The 20,091-nt window shown below is 41.3% G+C and overlaps 2 protein-coding genes across 3 annotated transcripts in view; one reads left to right on the forward strand and one right to left on the reverse strand.

Annotated features, from left to right (window-relative positions):
* LOC308077613 (partitioning defective 3 homolog) overlaps nucleotides 1-20,091 on the reverse strand; it is a 669,238-nt gene that overhangs the window by 254,115 nt on the left and 395,032 nt on the right. The window lies entirely within an intron of this gene.
* Nucleotides 14,908-18,071, forward strand: LOC308077616 (uncharacterized protein). Its single transcript, XM_080418374.1, has 4 exons — nucleotides 14,908-15,862; nucleotides 16,151-16,306; nucleotides 16,399-16,491; nucleotides 17,235-18,071. Exons 1-4 carry the CDS (start codon nucleotides 14,951-14,953, stop codon nucleotides 17,553-17,555), a joined length of 1,482 nt encoding a protein of 493 aa, XP_080274500.1. The 5' UTR covers nucleotides 14,908-14,950; the 3' UTR covers nucleotides 17,556-18,071.

A 20,091-nucleotide genomic window follows, 5' to 3' on the forward strand; every position in this document is an offset into this window, starting at 1 on the left:
GAGAGAGAGGGGGGGACTTTAGTTTAGAATCAAAGGTGGAAGTACTCAAAGTTTTTACTAAAGTAAAAGTATCAACCACAGTGTAGAGATACTCTGTTACAAGTAAAAGTCTGGTATTCAAAATTTACTTTAAAGTACAAAAGTATTGGCATCAAAATATACGTAAAGTATCAAAGTAGTCCCATTTCACGAGTTTTCAAAGCATAATACAAATATTATGAAAATAGCAGATCTACACCGCGACGCGTTGTGAGCTTGTAGATCTGCTATTTTCTAAAACATAAAGTATATATAGGGCTGAAGTGGTTATTGTATGTTTGTAATAACAATCAAAATCTACAAAGTAACTTGTAACTAAAGTTTTCATATAATTGTAGTGAATTAAAATTACGATATTTTCCTCTGAGATGTAGTGGAGTAGAAGTAAAAGTATTGGAAATTGGAATTATTCCAGTAGAAATAAGTAAAAAATACCTCAACATTTTACTGAAGTACAGTACTTGAGTAAATGTAGTCAGTTACTTTCCACCACAGTTTAGAATGGATCAAAGAACTTCTATACAATGGTTCAAAGATGTGGAGGACATGAAGCAGTCTGTCACTCAATGCCTGTGACAATGCTGGACCACTTTCATGGCTCAAAGTACATTCACTGCGACGCGAGGAAAAAAGCTTTTCTTTTACTTCTTTTCCTTTTGAAAAGAGCAAAAGAATAAGCCCAGTGGCAGCACATCATGACAAGAATGGTGAGAAAGTGGAACACAGCCAGAAGGGAGGTAAAACAATAAAAGGCAAGGCAAGGAACGAGGAGCGAGGCAGAAGAAAAGGCGACTATGTCACATATCGCGGGAAGCTGTCATCGTCAATTGGCCATACCGTCTACCTGAGAGCTTCTAATTCGTTCCTGCCACCGTTAGCTGAGTGGCGGGGGGGGGCCGAGGGGAGAGAAAGAAAAGAAAGAAAAGGAGAAAGAAACTTTGAGAACGGCAGGTAGCAATTTGACGCTCAAACAAAACGCCGGCTCCCTTTGAAACAACACTTCGTTTGAAGGATCATTTGTGATACACGCCGCCTGGAGCCCCGGCCTTTCCTTTGGCCTGCGCCAAAGACGACACCACCGCGCGCCTTTTGTTTGAAGTTATGTTGGAGGCCTTGTTTGTTTGTCCTTGTTGTAGTAGCACGGGCGCCTCCGCCAAACACACTATACACGCCAACGGGTTTCAACCGAGCTGCCAGGAGAGGGTGAGGGACCGCTATTTAATGTCCCACACCCAAAAAATCACTTGGAATGGAAAAACAGTCTGTCAGACAAGCTTTGGAGTTCCAATCTCCCACCTGACGACTCCCGCTTGTGGCCTGTAAAAAAAAAAAAAGACTCCCTGTGTGTGTGTGTGTGTGTGTGTGTGTGTGTGTGTGTGTGTGTGTGTGTGTGTGTGTGTGTGTGTGTGTGCGCAACAACAACAATATATAAATAAATGAACTCTTTGTGCATTATTTTCCAACCATACAGTGGGAGGAAGAAAGGTGTGAAGGAAAGCTAATGATGTGGAGGAACTGCAGGCATCAAAGTGTTGGCAGCTATGCTATGCTACTCCCCCCCACCACCACCCCCCATCCATTGCAGTATGTACTGTGTTAGATTGGGAAAAAACCTGGTATAGATTTGAGAACATTTTTGAAATGATTTGCAGTGAGCTGAATGGTTCTGGGTGGGGAGCTAGCTGCCTGCCCTGAGCGTCAGCCAAAGAAAGCTGGATTGAATAACGCCGCAAAACAGCTGAAACTGCTTTGATCGTGTCCACTTACTGTTTCTCAACCGTTCCCTATAAGACGATGATAGTGTTTCTGTCTGTGGGTTTCATGCTTTATGTACTGTATATCGTTGCCGTTTTTTTTTTACATTTTAAAATGGTGAAAAAATGATTTTCACGACATTTGAGTGACACTCTTGTATGGTGAAATAGGGCATTGATTAAAAAAAAAAAGTTTAAATGTGGAGAAACAAGGTTTCAATATACAGTATGTAGCCTATACTCCCTGCCTGTTTGAGCCCTTTAGTAGTGCAGGAAAATATGATGCGCTACACTGAGTGGAGATTGCGAGTTATTGCCATGGATGGCAGCCAAATCCAAGCTAAAATCTCGAGTCTCAATTGAACCCTCTGAGGGTATAAATTGACCCGTAAAGGGTTCTCAGTTACATCAACACACTGCAGGATTTTGCAGTGTGACAGTGGCAGCAATCAACCCTGGATATACAAGCTCATATATCTGCTATTTTTGAATAGCCAAAGAAATCTAAAGTGACACAGATGCGTTCCAGGTCTTAATGGGTTAAGTACAGTACTTGAGTGAATGTACTTAGTTACTTTCAGGGGGTAGTCTGGGATCAATACCATTTTTGGGTATCTGATCCGGTCTGGAGCGGAAATAACTTTACATCATCAAGCGGCCGGAAAACACACAACCGGTCCGGAACGTCTGGTGCCGTGTAGTCTGGGAGGCATTGCGTCGGAGCTTGGACAGCAGGGGCGCGGCCACTGCGTTGTGATTCAAATCAACAGCCAATGAAGAAAAGGGGGCGGGATCCACATGCAGTGGGTGCTACATCTAAATAGGATCGACGGGAAGCAATTTCCCCTTGAAAAATTGCGGCCGCCATTGTTGTGTACTGCTGTTTGCCTCTCGTCGGACTTTTTAGACGAGTCAGACCGGTAAGAGGCGTGTCCGCTCAGATTCTGAGCGTAAGCTACATCCCGCCCACAAATACCAGGGCTCTGGCCCAGAAGTTCCTCGCCAGAGCAGACGAAAACTTCTGGGAACTCAGATTAGGTGCCGTGCATCTCCAAAATAATTCTCCTAGTTTAAAATGTGTTTAGTTTGGTCCAATCGTTTCGTTTCTTTTGGTATAATAATGGTTTGGTATGTCCATCTTGTATCCGAACTCGTTGTTTCGTAGCGTGACTAGCGAGACTAAACTAGTCGATTCCCATTATGTGGGGAAGAAAAACTATGCGACGCCAACTGGAACACGATAAATGTTTTCCTTTTTTCCAGAGCGTCCTCCGTTCGGGCCAGTCCAATTGCGGCCCGGGAGGAGCCGAATAGTGACGAAGCGCTGAACCGGAGGTTTACGGAGTTTGCACTGGAGTCTATGAGCGTTTGTCACTATTTCGAGTTTACATGAACCACGTGACCGGCATCGTTTCTTCCCCCTCATTGACGCAACTCTCCAATAGAAGGCTCTGCTTTTTTTCTAAACCGGGTCACACGGCCCGGTTTTAGAATGAGTACCAGGCTTTCCTCCGCGGTGGAAAGCCTGGTGACGCGAGGTTCAGGGCAGGGGTAGGAGAGAGAGGGAGGTGAGTAAGAGGGCATGGGGGAATAGGGGCTCAGTCAGGAGGTGTTGAAAAGCTCCTCCAACTGAATGCACCGCTGCATCCTAATAACTCCTCCTCGGCTCCTGAAGAAGAAAAAAAAGAACCTCATGCTCCCTCCATTCCTCTAGTCCGCTCTACTCCTTCTGCAAGCAGCTGTGAAGGGCACACACCTGGCCCACCTGGAGTGTGTGGGCGTGTGTGTGTGTGTGTGTGTGTGTGTTGACGTGTGTCTATTAATCGTCAAGTAAATGTTATAATCACCACACGCACACGCAGTGGTGGAAAGTAACTAAGTACATTTACTTAAGTACTGTACTTAAGTACAATTTTGAGGTATTTGTACTTTACTTGAGTATTTCCAATTTCCAATACTTTTACTTTTACTTTTACTCCACTACAGTTATTTGAAAACTTTACTTACTAGTTACTTTTCCGATATAAATTACTACATTATGAAACATATATACATCAACCACTTCTGCCCTATTTATACCTAGGCTATTTGAAAATAGCCGCTCTACAAGCTCACAACGCGTTGCGATGCGACGCGTTGTGAGCTTGTAGATCTGCTATTTAAAAATATTTTAATAATTTTACTTTTCGTTTAAGTACATTTTGATGCCAATACTTCTGTACTTTGACTCAAGTAAATTTTGAATTCTGGACTTTTACTTGTAACAGTGTATTTTTATATTGCAGTATTGGTACTTTTACTTAAGTAAAGAATTTGAGTACTTTTTCCACCACTGCGCACACATGCATGCACACACACACACACACACACAAAATGGAGGGGAGAGGTGTTCCACTGTCTGGCTGACATTTGTCTGCTGATGTTTAATGTCAGAGCTGAAAGTCTCACATTTTAGAAAGCATATTGTGTGGCACAGCACCCTCCCTAGACGAATACATTCCGCCTCCTAATGTGTTTCTCCTCCACTGCTTCGTTAATTACCACAGTCTGCTCTGTTTTGACACGCTTTCAAATAGCAAATGTAAAAGATTTGATTAGATTTTGATTAGATTCTTTTACATTTTAACTCTTTCACTGCCAGAATAAAGCGATTTTTCGATTTTCTTACCTTTTCAAGTAGTCACAGAATATTTATCTCCAGTATGTAATCACAGGGGGTTTCACTGTCCTGTTGTTACTGAACAAACACTATAGCAATACTTATAAAGTGTTAGAATATAGAGCTATTTAACACTTATTCTAACCAAAGAAAATCACTCACCCTATACCTTTAAAATAAAAGCATACATTGGCCTTGAGTATTGAATATTTATTAGAAAATAAAATTACAATTACAGTGATTCCTGCTGATCTGTAGGCCTACACCCCAACCCCCTCCCCACCACCAGGAGCTCATCTGATTGTAGGCCTTACATCCCAACCCCCTCCCCACCACCAGGAGCTCATCTGATTGCAGGCCTACATCCCAACCCCCTCCCCACCACCAGGAGCTCATCTGATTGCAGGCCTACACCCCAACCCCCTCCCCACCACCAGGAGCTCATCTGAGGTGGTGGGTGAAGAGAGAATAAGAAAGTGTGACTCAACCTTCGCCGTGTCACACATCCTCAGTTCTACACAGGCTGAAAGCCCCCAGGCTACATCGTGGCATGACTCAGAAACAGAGGATAATGCTACTATATGAAATGCTCAGGGGGGGGGGGGGGGTAGCTTTGTCAACTCGTGTTCACAAAATGAATCTTCATAAAGCCGACTGTCTAACTGAGACCCGGGGAGAAAATGTTGGCTTGTTGGGAAAACGCTTGAGCGAGAGGGGAGAGGGAGAGAAAGAGGGAGAGAAAGAGAGAGAGAGAGAGAGAGAGAGAGAGAGAGAGAGAGAGAGAGAGAGAGAGAGAGAGAGAGAGACAGAAAGAGAGAGAGAATCAGAATCAACTTTGTCACATCACAGGTTTAATGTGTTTTTGTGCAAGCTCCATCGTTTTTGTTATTTCCATAAGAGAAAGGGAAGAAGAAGGGGGAGGGGCAAGGGGAAGAGAGGGAAACAAACAATGAAAACAAACAAATTATCTACAAATTTACTACTAACGTGTGTGCAGTGGATCCATTAGAACACAGGTAAGTTTTTAAACTGTTTCTTCTCCATCCAAATCCACATGCTCGAAACGCGGTGCGAACGGCGCGTTTTGAGCTCGTCGATCTGCTACTTTAGCTACTTTTTGAATTTGAATCCTGAAAAGTAAAAGTTTTGGACATACAAGGTTTTCCAACCGACAGACACGACATGCTTTATTCATAACGTCAGACACAATTACCTCTGCTCTGCTAACACCGGCCACAGCAGGCACACCGCCGAGCCAGAGCATTGGAAATGAGCTAGCATCATTTAGATGCAGTCGCAACACACATACACACACGCACTACTATATGTGAGGACATCAACATTTCAGAACAGCGATTTTTACACTTTTTTAACCTATTAAGACCTGGAGAAGCGTCAGTGTCATTTTTAGATTTGAGCTAAAAAGCATTATTTTACACTTTGGCTATTTTTGAAAAATCGTGAAAATGTGTGCAAATCTTTTTAAACATTTTTAACTCTATTGTTTGCTTCTGGGGGTCCCTGGAACTAAATATTTTGAGATGGGGGTCCACGGCCAAATACATATAATTTTGGGGGTCCTTGACATGAAAAAGTTTGAGAACCACTGATATAGTAACATACGTTTTTTCAAAAAACTGTTTTTAGAAGACATTCTAAAAACAGACATTTTGTAGAATCGGCCTCAGGTCTTAATGGGTTAAAACATTTTTAACACTAACCTAAGAGCTTGTAGATCAGCTATTTTTGGTGCACGACACCGATGCACAACTAATATAAGTATAAATCAGGCCTTCAATTCCCAACCCATAAACCTAACCTCTAAATGCCTTATCACACACACACGCACACACACACAGACATTTCCTGTGCACAGCCATCGGCTGTTATTTATCGCCAGTATTTATCTCCCAGCATGCCTCACAACACGGGAGCGCCTCCACGCAGCCTGCAGTCCAGGGCTGAACCTCACCGCCACGCCATAGTCAAACCAGCCTGTGTTTCACCTTCCCTACCCCGTAACAAAGCCAGTCAGCGTCACCCTCCGAGCAGCAACGGCGGTGCAGAGGAATGAGGAATGGTCCCGCGTGGCCCCTATAGCCAGATTTATACTTGGCTGTGCAGGCGTGTCGTGCATCCGAAAACAGTTTGAGAGCTGTGAGCTTGTGCGTCTAGGTGTAGATCAGGCTTAAAGGTGCCGTTGCGATGATGTAACCGAGGCAGTGCCCTCCGGTTTGTCTGCTTGCGCTCAATGTCACCGCGGCGTAGTAAAACACCCAAAAAATGGCGACAGTGAGTATACCCAGGTTATTGCTATACAAATACTGTACCTACATTATGGATGAGAGGAGTTTAGGCCTAATAGCTGAGCTCTAAGGGTCATAACGTTGACTTGTTCTGAACCTGCCGGCCAAAGAAACTGTTCCGTTCAGCTGAATTGTGGGTATTGTTTTGGTCCCTCACTTCTACAGTAACACGCACATGCATGCATGCACATGCACACGCACACACACACACACACACACACACACACACACACACTTAAATAATAATACACATAATAATAACCCAGTGCCTAATCAAGCCTTTACTAGTGCTAGAAGTAGCATTCAGGTCCATGTTTACACTCAGAGTTAAATTGAATGTAGGGTAAGTGATTTTCTTTGGTTAAAATAAGTGTTAAATAGCTCTATATTCTGATAGTACTCACTGCCATAGAGTGTTTGTTCAGTATCAGGAGTCTCCCTGTCTCTCCAGCTCTTTAATAAACAGAACATGCCTTTTCAGGTATTGGCTGACATTTTGTCAACATTTTCTGTTTATTGAAAAACTGGAGACAGGGAGACTGCTGTTACTGAACAAAGTAACACTCTATAGCAATAAATACTATCAGAATATAGTGCTTTAACCTTTTTAACAAAGAACGTTTTGTTTTAACGAAAAAATATCACTTACCCTACCTTTAACACTGATAATAATTTGACTGTGCCCCATTGTTAGGCCCTTCTGTGTACAGTATGTTCCTGACGTGGCATTCCACCTCATGAGACATAGTACCAGTGTCCATGAATGTCATTACAGCATACCATGACCTGCCCCTCGGCAGTATTTCCGCGTCACAGTTTATTTTAGGGCCGTATAGCGTGGAGAACAAATGGACTTGTGGGAGCCGCCGTTCTAAAACCGTAGACCACATAAGAGCAATTAAACAGTACATTAAAATCCCCTCTTTATGATCATATCACACTTGTCGCCCATCCATTAAAAGCTATATCTGCCAAGCAATGAGAATCTTAATTGCGCAATTAACCCATTAAGACCGGGAACGGTCTTAATGGGTCTGCGTGTCATTTTTGGATCTCTTTGGGCTATTGAAAAATAGCAGATATACAAGCTCATAGCGCGGCACCGAGTGCCGCGCTATGAGCTTGTAGATCTGCACTGAAAAAAGTGAAGTTGGTCAACCCTTCATGTTAATAGTTTTTTCCGCTTGATCTGACTTACTAAAATTACTTTTCTGTCAATCATTATTGTAACCTAATATAGTCAGGTTTATTCAACGTAAATCTGTGTTCTTTTGGTTCAAAGTAATTTTATAACTTAACATCAGAGAGATTTTTTTGCGTCCCCTTGCGGTCACGTGATAATGACGTCATCAAATATTAGGTTTCATTTGTTTGTAATATCCGCCATCTTGATTTCTCGTGCGCACTTGCGTTGAGCCTGGACACTGCACCGCATTGAGGAGAAATATCTTCACAAACCACGGTAAGAAATGTGAAAATATGATCCAGTGTGTTATTAAAATCATTTTTATATGTTTAAAATGACCAACCGCTGTCTTTTAAGGTTGCGTTTGTTCGAAAATTACACATTGTGGACAATGCTAACGCTAGCCTATAAGTGCATTGGTGTGGCTAGCTAGCTTGAGAGCTACATAATTCCCGCGTGTAGCACGGTGCCTGTTGTAAACTTGTGAGTAAATGATTAGTTTAGTGGTGTGAAAAATGAAATGCGAGTTGGGTCGTAACTTATGTGTTGCGATAGTTTTGTGTAGTTTTGATCAGTGCTTCGTTATAACTTTGAATGAACGGTAGCCATGGTTCACGCTGGTGGTTCACAAGCGTCATGGTGCTACTTGTTCCAGTACATCTACATAAACGTTCATATCTCAAATATAAAGTGCTGACCCCACGGCCACAGAGTTTATAAGTTAAAACGGGTGGGTGTAAGTACCCGTATCTTCCGTAATGTTAAATAAAAAGCATTTTAATCCGATTGGTGGCCATTTTCTCAATTTCCTTCATATGCCTTCAATTACGCGACCCTATCGGTTGGAAGATGTACTGCACCCTGATACATTATAACTATGAGAAAATGGCCGTCGATTGGATTAAAATGTTTTTTCTTGAACAATACGGAAGATACGGTTACTTATACCCGGGCGTTTTAACTTTTTACATCCGTGGCCGTGGGGTAAACACTTTATATTTGAAATCTGAACATTTATGTAGATGTACGGGTTGTAAATGTAGAAATCTCAAAAACCAGGAACAAGTTGCGCCATGACTGTCATCAGTCATGTTTCAGGGCTAAAATAAACCGCGCTCGGCCAGATTACATTTCCGGTCTATTAACGTCGTCGGAAACGGAACGTGTGCATGCATGTATGTGTGTTTGCTGTGTGGAAATGGCCGGATACAGTTCTTGAGTAGGCGGGCTCTAGACCGGATGGCATGCATTAAAAGTTAAATAGACGCCAGGCTATTTTTACACCAACAGAACTTCTACTTGTTGTTGGTTGAGCTATGAGCTTGTAAATTGGCTCTTTTAGCCCTATATAAGTTATATTATGACAAATGCATGGTATTTATGGATTAATCTGAATGTCCTAATTGCTTACCCCACGGCTGTAACAAGTTAAAACGTTATACAATGTGAAACTGTCACACCGTGTGTGCTTGTAGATGGCTATTTTTCATCCAACTTTTTTTTTTAATTGTAGATCTACAGTGCGTTTTGAGCATATATATGCTTGTAGATCAGCTGTTTGTAATGAAGTAGTCTGTAGGGCTTAAAGTGTTAAACTTCTGATTTTGGTTGTGACAAATACATGAATGCTGCTTTAGATTTGTTTAATCTCATCATAATTTGGTATAATTGATTACATTTGGTTCCCCTGAGTTGGAAATGACACCTTTTCTCTCTGCAGACACACTGGGCCTGCAGACACTCTGGGCCCCTAGACACTCTGATGACAGATACTGTGACTGCTGCTGTGTTGTGATTCTGGTAAGTAATTTGAATCTTATAGAACTTAAATCAAGTCTAGTTTTTTTTTTAAATGGCAGATGTACAGTGTGATGCGTTGTGAGCTGGTAGATGCTTGTAATACAGCTATTTTCACCATTTGTCATGGTAAAGTCTAGGTTTTAAAGCAGGGGTCTTATGTTTTTCAAGCCACGTAATATCATATTCTATAATGCAGGGGTCTTCAACAGGAGGTCTGGGACCCCTAGGGGGTCCTTAGAGTTGCTTCAGGGGGTCCGCCAAATCTTTGTGTAATATTTGTTTTACCGTAACCACTTGAACTTTAGCATCCCTTTTTCTGAGGAGAACTTTAGCCAAAAGTAGCAGATCTACAAGCTCACAACACCTCGCGCTGCGAGGCGTTGTGAGCTTGTAGATCGGCTATTTTTGGCAAAGAGGTATAGGTGTAGAGGGGAAAAAAGAGCAGACCAAGTAAACAAAAAAAGTTTGTACATCTGCTATTTTTGAATAGCCAAAGAAATCTAAAATGACTCCTTTTCTCTCTGCAGACACACTGGGCCTGCAGACACTCTGGGCCCCTAGACACTCTGATGACAGATACTGTGACTGCTGCTGTGTTGTGATTCTGGTAAGTAATTTGAATCTTATAGAACTTAAATCAAGTCTAGTTTTTTTTTTAAATGGCAGATGTACAGTGTGATGCGTTGTGAGCTGGTAGATGCTTGTAATACAGCTATTTTCACCATTTGTCATGGTAAAGTCTAGGTTTTAAAGCAGGGGTCTTATGTTTTTCAAGCCACGTAATATCATATTCTATAATGCAGGGGTCTTCAACAGGAGGTCTGGGACCCCTAGGGGGTCCTTAGAGTTGCTTCAGGGGGTCCGCCAAATCTTTGTGTAATATTTGTTTTACCGTAACCACTTGAACTTTAGCATCCCTTTTTCTGAGGAGAACTTTAGCCAAAAGTAGCAGATCTACAAGCTCACAACACCTCGCGCTGCGAGGCGTTGTGAGCTTGTAGATCGGCTATTTTTGGCAAAGAGGTATAGGTGTAGAGGGAAAAAAGAGCAGACCAAGTAAACAAAAAAAGTTTGACAGCTGCTATTTTTGAATAGCCAAAGAAATCTAAAATGACTCCTTTTCTCTCTGCAGACACTCTGGGCCTGCAGACACTCTGCTCTACAGATACTGTGACTGCTGCTGTGTTGTGATTTTGGTAAGTAATTTGAATCTTATCAATCTTATTTTCACCATTTCTCATGGTGAAGTCTAGGTTTTAAAGCAGGGGTCTTTGTTTTTCAAGCCAAGGTAATATCATAATATATAACGTGTTTCAGATTAAACCGTATGGGAAGGTGCTGGATTGAGATACATTTTATGAGCAAGTAAAGAATCCATACACTTGGATCCATGCAGATCTCATTTTAGTGCTGCAAGCATTAAAGGGATAGTTCACCCCCAAAAATACTTTTTTAATATCGATTAGTCACCCCATGGAAACTTGAATTCAATTCCATGGATTTTGTTTTTGTCACATTCCTAAGCCAATAATTTGATGACTGGCAATGGTTTCTGTAGGAGACACAAAGAGTCTCCTTTGTGTCTCCTGCCTACCTACTTCAACAGTTGCAAAATATTCGGTTGAAGGTCAGCTGGTATAGTAGAGTTGTTTTGATATTTATTTGGTATTTGGTTATTTCAGTATCATCACTTAACTGTCCATGTTGGTTACTTTGTCCCCCCCCACCCCACCCTCTTTTTCAGTAAGTTAACTAATGTGGAAATGCAAAGACTGTGATATTACAAAATCAAGAAGGTCAGAGCTTCTCAAGCATTACAGAATTGATCACGGACATTTTGGACGTCGTCATCCCTACCCATGCACATATTTAACCTGCCCTTCGTTTAAGACCTGGAATGCCCTTAAGAGTCATTTGTCAAGGAGCCACCCTCAACTTGCCACTGAAAAGGCTGAACTGACAACTTTTACATGCCTTTTGTGTGCATACAAACAAAGCACAACTTTGAAAGACTATTTGCACCACATTGGACAGCATCTGCAAAAATTTGAAACAGTTGAATGTATTTTTCAAGGATGCCCATATAAGACAAATATTTATGGAGCCTTCAGGACTCATAAGTCCCGAAAACACAAGGAATCTTCTATAAATGATTTAAAGCCTGGCATTGCTCAGAGTTTAAGGCCAGACCCTAGTCATCCCTCTCAAGATTCAATTGTTAGCAATGAATTGCAGGAGAATATTTCAGACGATGAGTCAAATGCCTCTGCCCATGAAACGCAAAATGTTGAAGATGTGTCCCGTTCTATAGAGCGTAAATTTGCCTCAGTTTTATTGAAATTGGAGAATGTTTTTCTGGTCTCTGGTGTGGCTGTTAATGACCTCTTGCAGGAGCTACAGTATTTGTTAACTACGGTTTCAGTCCCTGTTGCCTATCAAAAAATAACCCTGCTATTGCAGAAACATAATTGCCAGGTTGATGCAGCTATTGTGCAGGAATTGGCTTCTGTTCTCTGCGAGTCACATCCCATTCCAACAGCAATTGGAGGTCTCCTCTCCACTGTGTGGAAACGGAAGGCATATTACAAAACTAATTTTGGTGTTGTAGAACCCATAGAGTATGTGCTTGACCGTAAAGAGAAACGATCATTTCAGTATGTTCCCATACTTAAATCTTTGCAGCAGATTCTTAATTGCGACTCAATACTTGACAAAGCAATCAATTTGAAATCAAATTACATAGCAGGTGATCAACTAAAATACACAAGCTTTTTTGATTCTCTCAATTGCCAACAGAATGCAATATTTTCTGAGACTGCCATTTCATTGATCTTGTATATTGATGATTTTGAAATATGTAATCCTATTGGCACATCAAGGAAGAAACACAAAGTATGTGGAGTTTATTGGACTTTAGGTAATTTACCTCCAGGCTCCAACTCATCCCTGTCTGCCATAAATTTATGTGCCTTGATTAATAGCAAGGATGTTAAGGATTATCGTTATGAAAAAGTGTTGGAGCCTTTGTTAGATGACCTTGTCACCTTGGAGAAGCATGGTGTTTTCATCTCAAAACTGGGAAGGACGATAAAGGGCACTGTTCAATGTATTGTTGCAGACAACCTTGGTGCACATGGCATTGCAGGATTTGTGGAGGGTTTCACAGGAACCTATCCGTGCAGATTTTGTACAGGAATGAAGGCAGAATTTCAGACTACAGAAGTGTCATCAGGAACATTCTGTCGGAGAACAGAAGCAATTCATGGTGCTCATCTTGAGGCTATCAGACAAAATAATTTGGAAACTCATTATGGTGTGAGAGATGTTTGTGTAATATCAGATAAGCTGTCTTACTTCAATGTTACAACTGGTTTCCCCCCTGATGTTATGCACGACCTCTTTGAGGGAATTGTACCTAGAGAGATAGCATTGTGCTTGACTGTGTTAATATCTAAAAAATATTTGAAATTGGTCGACTTGAATGAGGCAATTCAAAACTTTCCTTTCAAATGGAATGACAAAACAAATAGTCCCCACACAGTACCCCTCACATTTTCCAAAAGGAAAACAATAGGAGGTAATGCCCATGAAAACTGGAGCCTGCTGAGGTTTTTACCTCTTTTGATTGGAAACAGAGTGCCTGTCAGTGAACCTGCCTGGGGAATTCTAAATGACTTGAAAGACATTGTAGACCTTGTCGTCGCACCTGTTCACACCCAAGAATCTATAGCTTATCTGCAGTTTAAGATATCTGAACATAGGGTAAGGTACCAAGAGGTTTTCCCTCACATCAAACTTTTGCCCAAACACCACTATTTGGAGCATTATCCTGAGCTAATAGAGCAGTTTGGTCCCCTGGTTGCTCTATGGACAATGAGATTCGAGGCGAAACATAGCTTCTTCAAAAGGGTTGTGCGGCACACAAACTGTTACAAAAATGTGCTCCTATCATTGGCACAGAGGCATCAGTTTCATATGGCACATGAATTGCACTTGTGCAGTTTCCTAACACGCACTCTGGAAGTTAAAAATGTTTCCACTCTTTCAATTGATCTTCTGAAGGAAGAAATAGCACATGCTGTGAGGCAGAAGAACCTAAATGTGGATATTTTGTGTATGGCCAAAGATGTAACCTATGAAGGCCTCAACTACAGGGATGGCATGATTATTGCAATTGGGGAGTTTTCTGGTATGCCAGAGTTTGGTGAAATAATTCAGATGATTGTTCTCCAAGAGAAACCAGTATTTATTATCAGAAAGCTTGATGCTTGGTACACTGAACATTTCAGAGCCTTTATCCTGACCACAGCCTGTACTAGGGCTATTGAACTGGTTGAACACCAGAATCTTAAAGACCCATACCCACTGGCTTGCTACACTGTTGGAGGGATTCGCATGGTGGTTCCAAAGCGATACATACATGTTTAAGGTTATTATTACTATTACATATTGTGATCAAAGTTTCATGGCTTGGATACCAATTTTATCCAATCAGGAGAGAGAATCCCATAAAGATAATTTAACTTCAGTTGTATAGTTTCATGTCCAATTTCGCTTTTTTATCCTGAGTTCTTTCTCTTGATTGGATAAAGTTGGTATTCCAGCCTGAATGTTTTCTTTTTTACCGAGCTGGAAAGAGAGGGAGACCCCTGTTACTGAACAAACACATTATTGCATTGAATACTATCACAGTAGCTATTTAACACTTATTTTAAAGTGTGTATATATATATCATTTTATTTTTTTGATATTAATCATTGTTATGAGTGTATAACAATGGTCTCCATCCAGCTCTTAAATAACCAGAGAATACATTTTCAGGTGGGTTAGGGTTACAAATGTCATCTAATCATGAGAGCACCACAAAGCTCATTTATCAACTTGTGTTCCAGTTTGAAATGTGTTTCACTGCTAATTTCACTTGTTTATCATGTGTCCTGTATTAGTTATTTTCCTGATTGGGTAAATTGTTATCTTGACTTGAGAACGTATTTTCTGTTTACTGGAGAGATGAGGAGACCCCTGTTACTGAACAAACACTCAATGTATGAATGAATAGTTATCCGTAATATTACTAATTGTATTCACTTTTTCTCCAACTCAGAATCTGTTGACCATGGCCCAAAACAAGACTGCAAAGCTGATGGTTCAATTGAGTGATGAGGATAGAAGGAAGTTGATTCTGCCAGACGGGATTCCAGAAACAATGGAGGAGCTTCTTGTTAATGTCAGGGACACTTGTGGAATAAGAGGGAACTTCAGGCTTCAATACCAGGACAAAGAATTTGGTGTATTTTTAACTTTGACAAATACTGGAGACCTTGAGAATCTTGGTATTATAAAAGTAATCTCATTGCCTGATGAAGGTGCAGCCCCAACGACTGAATTGGCCCAGTGTCATAATGAACGTTTGTCCACTTGTTCTACTGAGACTGACGATACGATACTCCTTTCCTCGCCTGACTCCGTTTCCTCAAGAACTGAACAATGGCCAAGAGTATTTCCCATTCCAGTCTTTTCTTATGATACTGAACTGCAGTTGGAGAGAGGGAATGCAGCTTACCTGGCAGATGGTACAAGGTTCATTGTCACTACAAAGATGAAACAAGACATTCTTCAGAAGATATGTGACACCGTCTACAAGTATAAATCTTACACCGTCAAAGAAGACTTAGCTGAAGTTGCACAGGCACTGGTCAACAAGCACCCCTGCTTGAAAGAGCCGGGGTCATTCAACGGTGCCTATGGGTGGAGAGTGAGAATATCAGATAAGGTGAATAACTTCCGCACCCTTCTGAAGGGGCTTGGATGCCCAGAGTTTGCTGTCAATTCCATGAAGAACAAGGCTCCAGGTGATGCCTATCCAGCAAAGAATATCAAACGTCCTAAACGTGGTGAGGCCAACCATATGCCATCCTTTCCAGTTGGTGAGACGGCAGAGCAACTTGAAATGGAGCGCCAGGCACTTCTGAAGGAGGTGAAGAAAAGGAACAATGACAGGATCATCAGAGGAAAAATGGCCAAGACGTTTGCCCTACGGAGACAAGAAATAGTGGATAAACAGCCCAGGGTGGAAGTGCTGCAGGAGCGATGGCCAGCACTATTTGGAGAAGAGGAGGTACTGGCTGACTTATTGTAACTTATGTATATCTGTGTCATGTGTGTGGTGTGCTCTGGTTTTGCTGTGACACTACTTGTCTCAGAAGAACTGCCTGCTGCTGTCTTTCAATCCATCACCCGCTCCTGTTTCCCTTGCTCTCGACATCCCTGCCTACTCCTCTCTCCCACCCGTGTCCCTCTGTCATCCCTCTCTCCCTAGCTGTCTCTACCTCACCACCTGCATTTCTCTCCTACCCCTACCTGCCTGCCTTCATATATCTAATATGAAATCTGTTGTATATTTCAGGTAGGTGCAGAATTCCAGCGCATCACCACAGTCCCGCTCCAAGCAAGATTTATGGCATCTCTGGATAAACAGAGCGGTGATCTGCTTCAGATTATCCGGAGCAAAGGAGGAGCTATCCGTGAAAAAACAAAGGATACACTTCAAGTTATGGATCAGGTATGAAATGCATGTGGATAATTTGATTTCATTAGGTCGGTAATGTTAAGTTGTATTTAAAGGTATTAAATGTTTTCAAACATCTGTTCTAGAGTATGGAAATAAACGTCCGAAGAGAGTGTCTCCTCAAGTGCCTCATCATGTACCTGGGTGAAGATGTGAGCTGCCTGATCAAAGAGTTCCTGGTAAGGCAATTAAGTACTGCCATCTTTTAACCCAGTTTAGACCGGTTAGATTGTCACTTTAATTGCTATGCTATCTATCTGAAAGAACAGGTGAGTCTGTCAGTCTAGTCTATCTATCTGAGAGAACAGGTGAGTCTGTCAGTCTTGTCCGTCTATCTGAGAGAACAGGTGAGTCTGTCAGTCTTGTCCGTCTATCTGAGAGAACAGGTGAGTCTGTCAGTCTTGTCCGTCTATCTGAGAGAACAGGTGAGTCTGTCAGTCTTGTCTATATATCTGAGAGAACAGGTGAGTCTGTCAGTCTTGTCTGTCTATCTGAGAGAACAGGTGAGTCTGTCAGTCTTGTCTGTCTATCTGAGAGAACAGGTGAGTCTGTCAGTCTTGTCCGTCTATCTGAGAGAACAGGTGAGTCTGTCAGTCTTGTCCGTCTATCTGAGAGAACAGGTGAGTCTGTCAGTCTTGTCCGTCTATCTGAAAGAACAGGTGAGTCTGTCAGTCTTGTCTGTCTATCTGAGAGAACAGGTGAGTCTGTCAGTCTTGTCTGTCTATCTGAGAGAACAGGTGAGTCTGTCAGTCTTGTCCGTCTATCTGAAAGAACAGGTGAGTCTGTCTGTCTATCTGAGAGAACAGGTGAGTCTGTCAGTCTTGTCCGTCTATCTGAAAGAACAGGTGCGTCTCAGTCTTGTCTATCTAACTGAAAAATGCTAATGTTCTCTCTTTCTCCCTCCTTGTCTGTCTGTCTTCAGGTTGTCCAGAAAGATGAGGCTGAGACGGAGCTTGCGAACACCACCATGGGGGTGTTTGTCCTGCGTGAAAATCAAGGTCCTCTCAGCGAACCGGTGGAAATTGGCATCATTATTGATGGTGTTGAGGTACTCAGTGGCCTGTCCTCAGTTGCTTCTGCCTGTGCCATGCTGTTTGGCCTTATCTATGCCCTGGACTTAAAGTATCCGGAAGGGCTCAAGTTTAGTTTTGAGGCCTTTCAGAAAATCATCATGGACATAGAGCGCAAAAAGATGTCAAAAAGGGTACAGAACCTTGCAGCAAAGCTGCAAGATCTTGTGTAAACTCTTTACTTGGAGCAAGGTTAAGTGTGAGCCTTATAAATCACATCTTTACTTGGAGAAAGGTTAATTGTGAGCCTTACAAATCACACATTCTGTTTAAGACATTGTCCCTAAATTTTGTTTTATTTGTAAAAGAATTGTATGGATAGAGATGAAGCATTTGAGCCAACCGGTAAAACCTCAGCCAAAATGTGACAGATTTTATGTTCTTTAGATTTTAACAGAGCCTCATGGACATGGAGCGCAGAAAGATGTCAAAAAGGGTACAGATCCTTGCAGCAAAGCTGCAAGATCTTGTGTAAACTCTTTACTTGGAGCAAGGTTAAGTGTGAGCCTTATAAATCACATCTTTACTTGGAGAAAGGTTAATTGTGAGCCTTACAAATCACACATTCTGTTTAAGACATTGTCCCTAAATTTTGTTTTATTTGTAAAATAATTGTATGGATAGAGATGAAGCATTTGAGCCAACCGGTAAAACCTCAGCCAAAATGGGACAGATTTTATGTTCTTTAGATTTTAACAGAGCCTCATGGACATGGAGCGCAAAAAGATGTCAAAAAGGGTACAGATCTGCAAAGCTGCAAGATCTTGTGTAAACTCTTTACTTGGAGAAAGGTTAATGTGAGCCTTAGAAATCACATCTTTACTTGGAGAAAGGTTAATGTGAGCCTTAAAAATCACATCTTTACTTGGAGAAAGGTTGATTGTGAGCCTTAGAAATCACATCTTTACTTGGAGAAAGGTTAATGTGAGCCTTAGAAATCACATCTTTACTTGGAGAAAGGTTAATGTGAGCCTTATAAATCACACATTCTGTTTAAAACATTGTCCCTATTTTTTTTATTTTTTTGTAAAAGAATTGTATGGATAGAGATGGAGCATTTGAGCCAACCTGTAAAACCTCAGCCAAAATGGGACAGATTTTATGTTCTTTAGATTTTAAATGGACAGAGAGCAAAAAGATGTCCAAAGGGAAATAGCACATGCTGTGAGGCAGAAGAACCTAAATGTGGATATTTTGTGTATGGCCAAAGATGTAACCTATGAAGGCCTCAACTACAGGGATGGCATGATTATTGCAATTGGGGAGTTTTCTGGTATGCCAGAGTTTGGTGAAATAATTCAGATGATTGTTCTCCAAGAGAAACCAGTATTTATTATCAGAAAGCTTGATGCTTTTATAGCCTTATAAATCACATCTTTACTTGGAGAAAGGTTGATTGTGAGCCTTAGAAATCACATCTTTACTTGGAGAAAGGTTAATGTGAGCCTTATAAATCACATCTTTACTTGGAGAAAGGTTAATGTGAGCCTTATAAATCACATCTTTACTTGGAGAAAGGTTAATGTGAGCCTTATAAATCACACATTCTGTTTAAAACATTGTCCCTATTTTTTTTTATTTTTTTGTAAAAGAATTGTATGGATAGAGATGGAGCATTTGAGCCAACCTGTAAAACCTCAGCCAAAATGGGACAGATTTTATGTTCTTTAGATTTTAAATGGACAGAGAGCAAAAAGATGTCCAAAGGGTACAGAACCTTGCAAGGACTTGTGTAAACGATTTACTTGGAGCCAGATTAATTGTGAGCCTTACTAATCTCACACACACTTCGTTTAACCCATTTAGGGGGCGTGAACCCCTATTTCTAACTATACTTTTCAGGACAGGAACCCCTTTTGGGGTTGTTGCTATGTACAGTATATAGCAACATACTTATTTATTTTTTTAAAGCTAGTTTTTCAGAAAACTTCACCTATCCGTGCAGATTTTGTACAGCAGAGAAGGCCGAATTTCAGACTACAGAAGTGTTATCAGGAACATTCTGTCGGAGAACAGAAGCAATTCATGGTGCTCATCTTGAGGCTATCAGACAAAATAAGTTGGAAAATCATTATGGTGTGAGAGATGTTTGTGTAATATCAGATAAGCTGTCTTACTTCAATGTTACAACTGGTTTCCCCCCTGATGTTGTTTTTAGAAGGCACTATTAGAATCGACCTCCGGTCTAAATGGGTTAAAACATTCTGTCCCTGAATTTGTTTTTATTTGTAAAAGAATGACATGCCTTTTGTGTGAATACAAACAAGCACAACTTTGATAGATAGCTTCTCAAGCATTACAGAATCGATCATGGACATTTTGGACGTCGTCATGCCTACCCATGCACATATGTAACCTGCCCTTGTTCGTTTAAGACCTGGAATGCCCTTAAGAGTCATTTGTCAAGGAGCCACCCTCAACTTGCCACTGAAAAGGCTGAACTGACAACTTTTACATGCCTTTTGTGTGCATACAAACAAAGCACAACGTTGAAAGACTATTTGCGTAACATTGGACAGCATCTGCTAAATTTTGAAACTGTTACATTATTTTTCAAGGGTGCCCATATAAGACAAATCTTTATGGAGCCTTCAGGACTCAGAAGTCCAGAAACCACAAGGCATCTTCTATAAATTTAGTCCCCTGGTTGCTCTATGGACAATGAGATTCGAGGCGAAACATAGCTTCTTCAAAAGGGTTGTGCGGCAC

This window comes from Gymnoscopelus braueri (assembly GCF_963280865.1).
Source record: "Gymnoscopelus braueri genome assembly, chromosome: 21".
NCBI classification, from domain to species: Eukaryota; Metazoa; Chordata; class Actinopteri; order Myctophiformes; family Myctophidae; genus Gymnoscopelus; species Gymnoscopelus braueri.